At 47.5% G+C, this 12,693-nt stretch overlaps 1 protein-coding gene across 2 annotated transcripts in view; it reads left to right on the top strand.

Annotated features, from left to right (window-relative positions):
• Positions 1-12,693, top strand: part of PHC2 (polyhomeotic homolog 2) — a 111,534-nt gene that overhangs the window by 72,492 nt on the left and 26,349 nt on the right. For both annotated transcript variants that reach the window (XM_047793152.1, XM_047793153.1), the window contains exons 8-9: positions 7,812-8,239; positions 8,511-8,676. In XM_047793152.1, coding sequence (XP_047649108.1) covers positions 7,812-8,239; positions 8,511-8,676 — 594 coding nt within the window. The remainder of the gene's footprint in view (positions 1-7,811; positions 8,240-8,510; positions 8,677-12,693) is intronic.

The raw sequence follows: 12,693 nt of genomic DNA, 5'->3' as shown, positions 1-12,693 counted from the left end.
GCACTTGTGCTTGCTGGCTGTGCCATTCACTCGCCCGTCAGCATTTTTTGAGCATGTGTGAGATGCAAGGCACCATGCCTCCTCTGTCAACTGAAGTCAGTTTTCCCTGAGCCTGCTGCACTGTAGAAGTCTCTCGGAAACAGCTCAGTCCTTGCTTGTGAAACAGGAACACTGCCCATTTGCCTCAGAGGCTGATTATAAAGAATAAATGAGACCCAAATGAAAAGAATGCTTTTGAGAAGTTCAAAGCAATATACAGATAGCATTTTAAGAAAAGCTACCATTTCTTGAACATCTACCAAGGACGACAAAAGGCAGTGAACCTCTCCTCCATGGTTGAAACATAATATTCTATTTGATACTAACAACTACTCTATGAAATATGTATTCCTATTTGCCGAACAGGTAGTGAAGATTCAGAAAGGTTAAATAAGTTGTCTTAAGTTGCAAAGCCTATAGGTAGCAGAACCAAGATTCAAACCAGATCTGACTCTAAAACCTGTGCCTTTAGCCTCTTATGCTGTATTCTCACCCCTTTGCCAAGGATGGGTGGTTTCTCTTTTTTTGCCTTTTTTAGGGCCGCTCCTTCGGCATATGGAGGTTCCCAGCTAGGGGTCTAATCGGAGCTGTAGCTGCCGGCCTACGCCAGAGCCACAGCGACGTGGGATTCGAGCCGTGTCTGCGACCTACATCACAGCTCACAGCAATGCCAGATCCCCAGCCCACTGAGTGGGGCCAGCCAGGGATCGAACCCGCAACCTCATGGTTCCTAGTCGGTTCACTGAGCCACGACGGGAACTCCTGGTTTCTTTTTTAATGCTGTGAGCTGCTTTATAAGGAATACTGCTCACAGAGGCTATTCGGTGGTTTTGCCAGGTAGCTGCCAAGCAGGTCTGGAGATATTAAGGCATACACAGACCACCGTGGAGTGCCCCCGTTTTTGTAAACTTATTTCCTTTTGTGGGGACACTTCCCTTGGCGCCATCCTCCCTGTCCCTATATTCCTCCTAGCTCTCAGCCTGGAAGAACTGCACCTCGGAAAATTCACGTGGCTATTGCTTTAGGTTTTCCTAAGAGGAGCTTCCTTGTCTATTGATATATATTTGAGATTGTGATCTCTAGAGTCAACCTCAATCTCAGGTCTCTTCCTGCAGCCTGATCACATGAGACATCTTTGGAAATGAGCAGCCTCTGGAGAATGCTGGCATAATTTCGACCCAACCCAAAACTGCCTCTTCTCTGACCCCTCTTGCATAGCCACCCCGGGTTCAGCTGTGCAAAAAGACTGTCTGTCCCTGAATGCACCTTGGTATTTGACGCCTCTAAGTCTTCTCACATGCTCTTCCTTTCATCATCTTCCTAACTCTGAATCATGCTGAACGCTTACTCTAGGAAGCCTTTTCTGCTTTCTCTCCCAAACTGAATCCCTTCTTCCATGCCTCAATATTCTGTGCTTATATCCTGTCATAACATTTACCAAGTTATGCCAAGACTATCTGTTTACCAGCTGTCTCTTACTAAACTGTAACCCCTTCTAGGGACCATGTTTTAGCCAGCAGCAAACATAGCACTTAGCCTGTAGTAGGTGGTTAGCAACGTTTGTTGAGTGAATGAATGGTTGAAAATGGCTCTTCACTTAACTCTCTAAACCTTGAAGAGTGGTGAGTAGTAAAAAATGCCATTTCTCTCTCCCAGGAAGCCTCACCTCACTCTAGTCCAGGTAACTCCACATTCTGGTCAAGTATTGCAGATCAGCGAAAAATACACATTTGAGCAAACCTACCCCTGGATGCTTGCAGCTCCCAGTTACTTTGAGACAAGATTCCCAGCATTTCTGGACCCTGAGCTCTTTCCTGCATACCTAAAGCCTTGAGATCAATTGAGATCCATTGTTGATAAGTTCTGGCAGAGGATGCAGGGAAGGGGGTGTGCCATTAATCCCTCACAGCCAGCCCTCCTACGCAGGAGACCTTAATCCTCTTGTTGCTAACAACCCATTGTTTGGGGAACAGTGAATTGGTCTCTTCAAATTCTAAGGAGGCTGTAAAGGTTAGAGCACCAGACGGAAGATGAGCCTTGCCTGGGGTCTCTCCTTTGAGCCAGGCCCTAATTCGTGGAGGCCCTAGGCCTGCCCCTCCTCCACTCTAACGGAAAGCGCTGATGAGGCCTTCCAAAATTGTGGCCGAGGGCCCACGGAACCACCCCAGTGTTCCTTAGAAGCAGTGATGGGGCAGCCAAAATAAGTGCAAAGGAGAAATAAAGCTTCTGGACCATAGGAAAAAATAGGTCCAGAGAGATTTCTGTGCACTAACATTTCATAAACTGGGAGTTCCTGTTGTGGCTCAGCAGTAACAAACCCAACTAGTATCCATGAGGATACGGGTTTGATCCCTGGCCTCACTCAATGGGTTAAGGATCTGGTGTTGCCATGAGCTGTGGTGTAGGTCGCAGATGTGGCTTGGATCTAGCATTGCCGTGTCTGTGGCATAGTCTGCCAGCTGTAGCTCTGTTGGACCCCTAGCCTGGGACCTTCCATGTATCATAATTGCGGCCCTAAAAAGCAAAAAATAAAAAAAAGATAAAAATAAATAAAACATAAAAAATCATAAACAGATATGCCCTATCCTAGCTGTGGATAGGGACATGGCCTCCTCTGGCATCATGGCTTCCATGGGAAGTGCCTGCCTTCACCCCGTGCTGAGCTAGGAGGGTGTGGAAGAGGCAGGAGAATTCATTGATCTCACCATGATCAGCAGCAGATAGTTGCTAAGCACCTACGGCCATGTTGGACATTGTGGAAGGGGAAAGAAACACACTTCAATTAAAACCATACTTCAATTGAAGCACATCTTTTAAGTTTAAAAAAGAAAGAAACATAAGACAAGTCTTTGACTCAAAGAACGTATAGTCTAGTCAGATAGATAGGCAATAAAAATACAAATGCATAAAAGTATTCCTGTTTAATATGCTGCTGACTGTAAGATGAGCCATTATTTTTTTTTTTACCTCTGTGAAAGAAAAGCACTACCAATTAAGCCACCATCAACTGTAATATGCATCCCAGTTCAAGAGATGTTAAAATGTGGAGTTCCTGGCATGGCTTGGCAATAGCAAACCAGACTAGTATCCATGAGGATGTGGGGTCGATCCCTGGCCTTGCTCAGTGGGTTAAGGACCTGGTGTTGCTATGAGCTGTGGTGTATGTTGCAGATGCGGCTCAGATCCTGCATTGCTGTGGCTGTGGCTGTGGCTGTGGCTGGCAGCTGCAGCTCCGGTTCAACCCTTAGCCTGGGAACTTCCAAATGCCGCACCTGTGGCCCTAAAAAGCAAAAAAAAAAAAAAAAAAAAAAAAAAAAAAAAAAAAAAAGTTGTTAAAATGTGGGTGGAGGGATAAGGATCCATTTTTAATAATCAATGAAATAACATATACAAGATAGCACATGTGAAATCCAAATGAATCAAACAAACAAAAAAAGCATTCAGGACTGCTGAAGGAGAACCCACAATTGAGAGTGAAGGCAAAGAGAGAAAACACAAGCTGAGCCTGGGCCAAAGAAACTTATGCCTAAGATCACTGAAGCAGAAGGAGGGCATCCCAGGAAATTCATTCCAAAAAGGCACAAGGGGAGGTGATGTTGTTGGGACAATGAGGAGAGTGGTTGAGGTAGGTGACAGTGAAGCAGGGAGGTGCGGAGCAGAGGTTAGACTCAGACAGGTCTGCCATAAACCAGAGTGCTGATAAAACCAAAATCAACCTTGGGGTCAGGCCCATCTCATTCATATTCGGGCTCTGAAGAGGAAAAGTTCTATGGGCCAAACAAACTGGAGTCCCCCTGTGTTGTTCTTTGTTCATTCATTCATTCATTCAGCAGTACCTTCTGAGCCTCTGCCAAATCCCAGGTGCTTTGGAAGAAACAAATGAATCATAACTTCTGCCTATCAAAGGTGATGAGTCATTTATTGAGATAACTATGAGTTATGTGTCGTCGTTACCCCCGCTTTAATGATGACACAGAGGTACAGAAAGGTCCAGTGACTTGCTCAGCCTCCCACTGCTGATCAGTGGCAGGAAAGGGATGACGAGAACTTGATATATGGTGCTCGAGACTGTATGAGACAAGGCACAAGCTTCTGTACAGCGGGCAGTGAGCTGTAAAGACGGCTTGGATCAAAGAAATAATAAAAACTAAAAGGTCAATTTATGTTATAAGAAGATCCTGAATGCCAGGATCCTTAGACAACCACAGACAAAGAAGAGTCCCTGATGGCTTCTAATCAGGGATCAGATCTGTGCACTAGGAGGATTAATTTGCCATCTATCTACCAGATATATCAATCTACCGGATTATAGAGAGCAGAAACTAGAATCAGAAAGGCCCATTAGAAAGCTGTTAGAAAACTTTAAATGAAAGGAATGTGACCCAGGATAGGGCTGGAGTTAAGTCATGGTCTTCACTTTTTATTAACCTCAAAAGGTTAAGGATGTACACTCCGCCTCCCAAAAGTACCCTGGGGTCTTTGATCTATGAACTTTTAAGCTTTCATGAGCTTTGTTGCCAACCTTAGCATCATTTGTTCCAAAACAATGGCCTTCGGTTTCCCCCAAGCAGCACAGAGTGGGAGAGATCGTGGGACTGAGGGGAGGCCCAGTGACCCAGGGCCAGGAGGCCCGAAATTGCCTCCTGCAATTTTGACAAACAAGTGTGTACTGTGCCTGCTACACTCTATGCTCTATAGATCTAGAAGCTTCTTCTTCTCTAACCCTCCTTTTTCCACCTTATGAACCCTGAATTTTCTCTCTCTTTTTTTTTTTTTTTAAGGCCGAACATGCAGCATATAGAAGTTTCCAGGCTAGGGGTAGAATGGGAGCTGCAGCCACAGCAGCCTATGCCACAGCCTACGCCACAGCCACAGCAACACGGGATCCAAGCTGCATCTGCGACCTATGCCGCAGCTTGCAGCAAGGCCAGAGCCTTAACCCAATGAGCTAGGCCAGGGATCAACCCTGAATCCTCATGGATACTAGTCAGGTTCTTAACCCACTGAGCCACAACAGGAACTCCTAAACCTTGAATTTTAAACTCTCTTCCTATGATTGTCACCCCTATCAGACTGTAGAGCTGGAAGAGATTTGTGTGATCACCAAGCCCAGACCTCTTGTCTCACAAATAAAACCTTGATGCCCTGGGAAGGAAAAGCACATGTCTCAGGCCACACAGCCGGTGGGTAATGGGGACAGGCCTTTGACCCTCTTAGCCTCTCTGACCTGCACCACCTCCCACTCTCAGCTCAGATCAGCAGCCCCTAGACTGTTCCCAGGGCAGCAATTCATGTTTTTGTAATAAGGGAGGGAAAGTTTTACTGGAGCCTTCAGTGAGCCCATCACACTGCAGATGTTTTGGCCGCTAGAGCCCAGCCAGGCACTACGTGGCATCTGCCGTATCTCTTGGGTATCAACAACGGTCATGTTAAAAGAATCTCTGATGATCATTTGGCCAATTAACAGTCTTTTCCTGATTGTTAAGTTTTGAGCCATTCAGCGTAAAACTAGGAGACAAGGCATAGGTTGGGATCAGGGGAAATTTGTAATCACCAAATGCCATTCTACCATCACTTCAACCCCTGCACATTTCTCTCAAAGCCTCATCACTGCCCACGTTCCTATTTCCCATCATTCACTGCCATCCAGGCTGCAGCCCATGGGCCAACCACCCCCCCCTCCTTCACTGCCTTCAACAGTCGGTCTCCAAGGAGTATTTTGTTTCTCCCTAACACCTCTAGTTTCTGTCCTTTCCTTTCCATTCCCATTGGCATTCTGCTTGGAAGTCCATGTTGGGTTGTGATGAGAGCGATGGAAACTTGTGAGTAAATAGACAACATTCAAGAAAGAAGGTACCTCCCCTAACTCTCTGAAGTCTATTTACTTTGCACCTGTCAGCTCAGGACCCAGAACTTACATTCCCCTCATTAGCTGGGAGCCTTTGGTTATCAAAACCCATTTGTGGGAGTTCCCATTGTGGCTCAGCGGTAACAAACCTGACTAGCATCCATGAAGACGCAGATTTGATTCCTGGCCTCATCAGTGGGTTAAGGATCCAGTGTTGCCTTGAGCTGGGATGTAGGTCGTGAGAGCAGCTCCGATCCCATGTTGTTGTGGCTGTGGCGTGGGCCGGCAGCTACAACTCTGATTCGACCCCTAGGCTATGCCGTGGGTATGGTGCTAAGAAGAGCAAAAAAAAAAAAAAAAGTGTGAGGTTCCAGCTGCGGTCCTCTGTGTACTTCCATGGCACAGCCTGCCTCTGCTGGCCCTCCAGCTGTGGGAGCGTCTACGGAGGATGGCTTTCAGGCAGGACTGATTCAGCTGAGCAGCCCTGGACACTCAGCTGTCCTGAATGCCACTAGACAGAGTGTGAGCAGTGTGAAGACCTTTGCTCCCTGTGCTGAATTTCCACTGTCCCTGCTGTCTATAAGGCATGAGCTGGACCCTGGAGGGATGACTAGGAAGTCTAAGAATCCGCAGCTCAATGAGCCAGCCTGGTTAAAATGGAAGAAGAGGGGACGATAGCTAGTCACTTATGATGGAGCACGATCATGTGAGGAAAAGGAATGTGTGTGTGCATGTGTGACTGGGTCACCTTGCTGCACAGTAGAAAACTGACAGAACACTGCAAACCAGCTATGATGGAAAAAATAAAAATCATTTAAAATAAAATAAAATGGAAGAAGAGAGGGCAAGCAGCAAATGGCAACACGTGAATGCCAGCACAGAATAATAGGTTTATTTATTTAGCCCCCATCTAATATTAGGCATCATGTGAGGTTCTAGATAAAGACACACATGATAGTTTCTGATCACCAGGGGTTCATGATCTGCAAGACAGCTAAGAAACATCATGATGAAAAAGGCGAGCCCAGGATACTTTGAGAACCTAAACCAAGACTGAAGTAGTAATTTTAATTATAGCTAGAAATGACTGACCATGTCTATGTGCCAGGCACTTGCTATGCACATTAGGTTTCCCTCCCTTTATTCACACAGTTTTTTTCTTCTTTCACCCTTACAACTTTCTGGGTAAGAACTATTTTTGCTTTTTAATTTTCAGACCAGGCACCTAAGGCCTGGAGAGGTTAGGCAGCTAGCCCAAGGTCCCACACTGACAGCAGAAACTGGTAGTCCTCCCACCAGTGTCTGAGGGCCATGTGTGCATCTGATGCTCCCTAGAGGAGGCCCAGCCTGTGCAGAGCCAGGAGGGTGAATAAGAACCAGCCTTAGAGTTCCCTGGTGTTGGGTTAAGGACCTGGCATGGTCACTGCTGTGGCTCTGGTGACAGCTGTGGTGCAGGTTTGATCCCTGGCCCAGAAACTTCCACATGCCACAGGTGCAGTGAGAAAAAGAAAAAAGAGCCAGGCTTACAGAACTGGGTTGGGTGATGGGAGGCTGCACCTGTTGCAGGCCAGAGAAAAGCAAGTGAAGGGCACGGAAGAGAGGGAGAAGATAGCACATTGCAGAATCCAGTGTTTCTCTAAATGGCTGGATTGATCAAAGAAGGCTTCACAGAGGAGGCGAGCTTTGCACTGGGCTTTGAGGGACCACCAAGAGCCCAATGTTTCAGCCTGGGAAGAACGTAAGAAAAGAGAGAGAGAAAACTGGGCCATGGCAAGGGCCAGGCCAGGTTCTAAGTGAAAGGCGAAAGCAAGAGATACTGAGTTTAGGAACCCTTCTAGACATGGAGGTGGGAGGGAGCACAGCTGGGGACATGGCAGAAGACGAGGCCGAGCTGTGCCGCCTGACCTGGTCTCTCCCTCTTCAGCCTATGCTCAACTACAGCCACACCAGCTCCTCTCCCAGTCATCCTCAAAGCACCTGCAGCCCCAGTTTGTGATCCAGCAGCAGCAGCAGCAGCAGCAGCAGCAGCAGCCGCCGCCACCGCCGCCCCAGCCATCACGGCCAGCGCTCCAAGCCCAGTCCCACACCCAGCTCGCCTCGGTGCCTCCGAGCCTGGCCCTGCAGCCCAGCTCCGAAGCCCACCCTGTGCCGTTGGGCCCCGTCACATCCACCCTGCCTCTCCAGTGCCCCTCTGCCAACCTGCACAAGCCTGGCAGCACTCAGCAGTGTCACCCTCCCACGCCAGATGCTGGGCCTCACAATGGATATCCTGAGGGCCTGCCCCATACCCCTCAACGCAGGTTCCAGCACGCCTCAGCTGTCATCTTACAACTACAGCCTGCTTCACCGGTGGTGAGTAAGCTGATCCCAAGGTCTAGGGAACAAAGGGGGAGCACACAGCTCAAGCAGCTCCACAGTCCCCGCTTTGGATGTGTTTCTGGGTGGGCTGAGCCCTGAAGTCCTCTCCAAGGACTCCAGGAAAGAAAAGGGGCCTCTCCCTCATTTGGGGCTGGCTGAATCTTAATGTCCCTGCCTTCTACCCAAGCTCCACGGAAACAGGGGACGTGTCCAGGAATGTAGAGGCCATTCACGAGAAAATCATCTCTGTCCTGCCCTTTAACAGCCCCAGCAGTGCACCCCCGATAACTGGAAGGAAGTGGTACCTGGGGAGAAGAGTGTGCCTGAGACGCGGTCTGGCCCATCACCACATCAGCAAGCCATCGTCACTGCCCTGCCAAGTGGCTTGCCTGTGCCCAAGAGTCCCAACATCCAGCAGTCCCCGGCTCACGGTATGAGGTGTAGCGGGGCCCTCGGGGGAGGGGAGAGAGTCGGCCTTCCTTGCCATCCTCTGGCACATGTCACTTGGGCATCTAGAGTGGGAAGGAAACTATCGCAAGCCCCAAGGGGCAAGAAAAAAGCCAGGTAGGTAGAAAGAGAGGGAGGAGTGAGAATATGAAGCAAAGATAAAGGGGACTCGGAAGCTATAAAAGGATGGAAAAAGAAAAGGAGAATGGAAAGTTCCAGATGAGGCCTCCATCCTCACTGGATATGTCAAACGCATCCACATATCCATATGGCAGGTTGAGAGTCCACAGGTATCTGGTTGCCTCAACCCTCTGCTTTGCTTGGTCTGAGGACGTTCTTTTTTTCTTTTTTCTTTTTTTTAGGGCTGCACCTGTGGCATATGGAAGTTCCCAGGCTAGGGTAGGGGTCACATCAGAGCTGCAGCTGCCGGCCTGCACCACAGCCACTCGATGTGGGATCCGAGCAATGTCTGTGACCTACACCACAGCTGAGCGAGGCCAGGGTTCAAACTCGCATCCTCACGGATACTAGTCGGATTCATTTCCACTGCACCACCATGGGAACTCCCTGAAGGCCTCCTTGCAGCTGGCAAGATGGCTGCATTGCACAAAGCTGAGTGAAATGCCTGTGGGGAGCTAGAGGGGGACTCAGAGTGAGTGCAGCTCATGGAAAGCATCTTAGAAGTCACGGTACTTAACTCTGGGACACCCCCCTCTTCTGTGAGTGCTCAGTGACAGTCGGGCTTCTCCAACACCTGGGTTTTAAGAGCCTCTGCTGGATCCCTCTACCCTGATGGGAGAGTCGCAGCAGTGCCACTGCCTCCGCGGCGATCCGTTTGCTTTCCTTACCTTTGCTGCCAGTGTGCACAGCAACTTGGCCCAGATTCTGTGACATTCTGAGCCGTGGGCCGCCTACCACTCGGGAAGGCAGTGCCAACATTGGACTAAATGTGTGCTGGGAGTGGGAGCGGGGAGAGCCAAGAGAGAAGGGGTTTGGGCGCTGAACGAGGAAAAATGAGAAGAAAAGTACTTGGGGACAAAGGAATTATACATGTCCTATAAGAACAGAGGATGGGAGCAAGGAAAAGGAAAGCCAAAGAATATGGAGAAGGAATGTTCGAAAAATTAAAAGACAGTAAGAAGGTCAGCATTCTCTTGGCAGACTTGCGATGAGAAGGGCTCACCCTTTTGAAAAGCAGCCCATTCCATTCTGGAATTGCTCTAATTATCAGAAAGTTGCTCTTCAAATGAAGCCATAATCTGCTCTCCTGAACTCCCACCACTGAGTCTGTCTTGTGGATTGTAACCAAGTCCATCCCCTACAGTGTTTGTAGACAGCTATTACGTCTCTTTCCTCTCCCCCACTGCCTCCCTCATTAAAAAAGAGAAAATCTCCAGGCTAGAAATCTGAGATTTATTTCATTTTTTAACCTATCACATATCAAGACCTCCCATCCTCCCCATGCAGATCATTCTTTTCTGGCCACATTCCACCTTTCCACTAATTCCCTTAAAGCGTGACTCCCCAAAATGAAGCACGTTAATTCCAAATATAAAGAGCCCCTAGTCGCCATAGGCTGGCACCTGGACCTATCTTTATAAGCCCTTCCAGGGGCAGGACTGTCTCCTCGATCTGCATGGTATGGTAGAGAGGAACTAAAATTTGTCAAACACCTACTGCGTGCCAATTTTTTTTTAAACTTTATTGGAGTGTGGTTGACTTACAATGTTGTATTAGTTTCAGGTGTACAGCAAAATGAGTCAGTTATTGCCAAGTTCTAAATTTTCTTTTACTCATTTCCGATAGCTTTGAGAGATAAATATGATTGTTTTATTTAGAGGAGGAAACAAAAGCTCAAAGAGGCTCCAGGTCACGCAGATATAAAAGGGTAGCACCAGACTTTGGCTCCAGGGGTAACTGCTTCACCTTCCTTCAATAGGATGTTGCACCTATGGTCCCACAGTCACTCCTCCCATCCAGGGGAATGATACCATGGGTTCCCAGAGCACTGTGTCACCTGAATCCCAGAGGGCTTGGGTTTGGGTTTTGTTTCCATTTTTGCTTTTGTGGTTTCTGTTCTCTCTCTCTCTCTCTCTCTCTCTCTCTCTCTCTCTCTCTCTCGCTCGCTCGCTCGCTCTCGCTCTCGCTCTCGCTCTCTCTCCCTCTCTCTCTCTCTCTTTTTTTTTTTCTTTTTCTTGTTAAGGCCACACCCATGGCATCTGGAAGTTCCCAGGCTAGGGACTGAATCAGAACTGCAGCTGCCGGCCTACGCCACAGCCACAGCAACTGGGATCCGAGCCATGTCTGTGACCTATACCACAGGTCACGGCAACACCAGATCCTTAACCCCCTGAGCGAGGCCAGAGATCAAACCTGCATCCTCAAGGATACTAGTCGGATTTCTTACCACTGAGCCACAACAGGAACTACTTGCATTTTCTTTCGATATAGACCACGATCACTTCAGGTCTTCTCCATCTCGAACTCATACAGTTTATATCTGTGCTGAAATATGATGAATTATATCTGTTAAATGTTACCTTGTGAATTTAGCCCACAGTTCTAGCTTAGCCAGAAAATGCTAATAGTGAATAGCTCATATTTAATGAGTCTGCTCTGCCAGTTTTATATGCATTCCTTTATTTAATCCTGACAGCAACCCCCTGAAGCAGGAAATTTTATCATGGGCATTTTAAAGATAAGAACACTGAGGCACAGAGAGAGTAAGTAGTGGAGCAGACATGTTTTATATCTGAATTTTGTCATTCATTTATATGAATGCCTCTGCTTAACTTTGCCATCTGTAAATCATATAGTGTGTTTCCTTTGTCTTTAACCAATTTGCTGATGATAGAAATATTGAATAGGATCTGACTGAAGACACATGCCCTGTCTGCAGGTTGGTGATAATCAACATTCTTTGTTCAAGCATTTGTTATCCAACAACTCCTAAATGAACTGGCGTTTGCCGACCTTTCTTTGTTGTCTATAAAGCTCTTAAAAATCCTCTTTCTGAAATCTAATCAAGATGATACACATATAACAAAGCATGCTGCTCCTGAGGTACTAACTCATGATGAAAGTAAGTTACGTGCAGAGGAAACAATTGTCAACCCCCCGAGATTGAGCTATTCATTCTGTAGATGTTTGAATTCCAGCTCTGTGCAAAGCACGTGGGACAGGAGGTAATCCACAGAAAAGTAAGGTCTGTACACTACCTTCAGGGACTTAAGGTCTGCTGGAAAAGATGAGAAATGCACAGAAAAAAATACCAAAAAAAATGAGATATGGAGTTCCCGTCGTGGCGCAGTGGTTAACGAATCCGACTAGGAACCATGAGGTTGCAGGTTCGGTCCCTGCCCTTGCTCAGTGGGTTAACGATCCGGCGTTGCCGTGAGCTGTGGTGTAGGTTGCAGACGCGGCTCGGATCACGCGTTGCTGTGGCTCTGGCGTAGGCCGGTGGCTGCAGCTCCGATTCGACCCCTGGCCTGGGAACCTCCATATGTCGCGGGAGTGGCCCAAGAAATAGCAACAACAACAACAACACAAAAGACAAAAGACAAAAAAAAAGAGATATGATAAATGTCATAGAAGGATTATAGGTAAGTCCTTTAAAAGTTAAGAAAGCAAAAGTTCCTGCCAAGTAGAGGTGATCAGGACAGATGGGCATTGTTCTAGAGCAAGGATTGGCAAACTACATCCCAAGGGCCAGATTCATCACATCACCAGAGTCTGTATAGCCCACGAGCCAATAATGGTCTTTACATGACATCCAAATTTCTATGTCCATAAATATTGTTAGAACACAGCCACATTCATTCATTTAGTGTTGTCTGTGGTTGCTTTCCTGCTACAGCAGCACAGTTGAGTAGTGGCAATAGAGACCACATGGCTTGCAAAGTCTGAAATATTTATTATCTGGTCCTTTACAGAAAAAGTTCGCCAACCATTGTTCTTGAGTCTAGACCTCGAAAGATAGGTAAGACTTGGACACCTGGAGG

The sequence above is a fragment of the Phacochoerus africanus genome, chromosome 8 (genome assembly GCF_016906955.1).
Source record: "Phacochoerus africanus isolate WHEZ1 chromosome 8, ROS_Pafr_v1, whole genome shotgun sequence".
NCBI lineage: Eukaryota > Metazoa > Chordata > Mammalia > Artiodactyla > Suidae > Phacochoerus > Phacochoerus africanus.
Note: the sequence above shows the minus strand (reverse complement) of the source record. Positions and strands in the feature narration are given on the sequence as shown.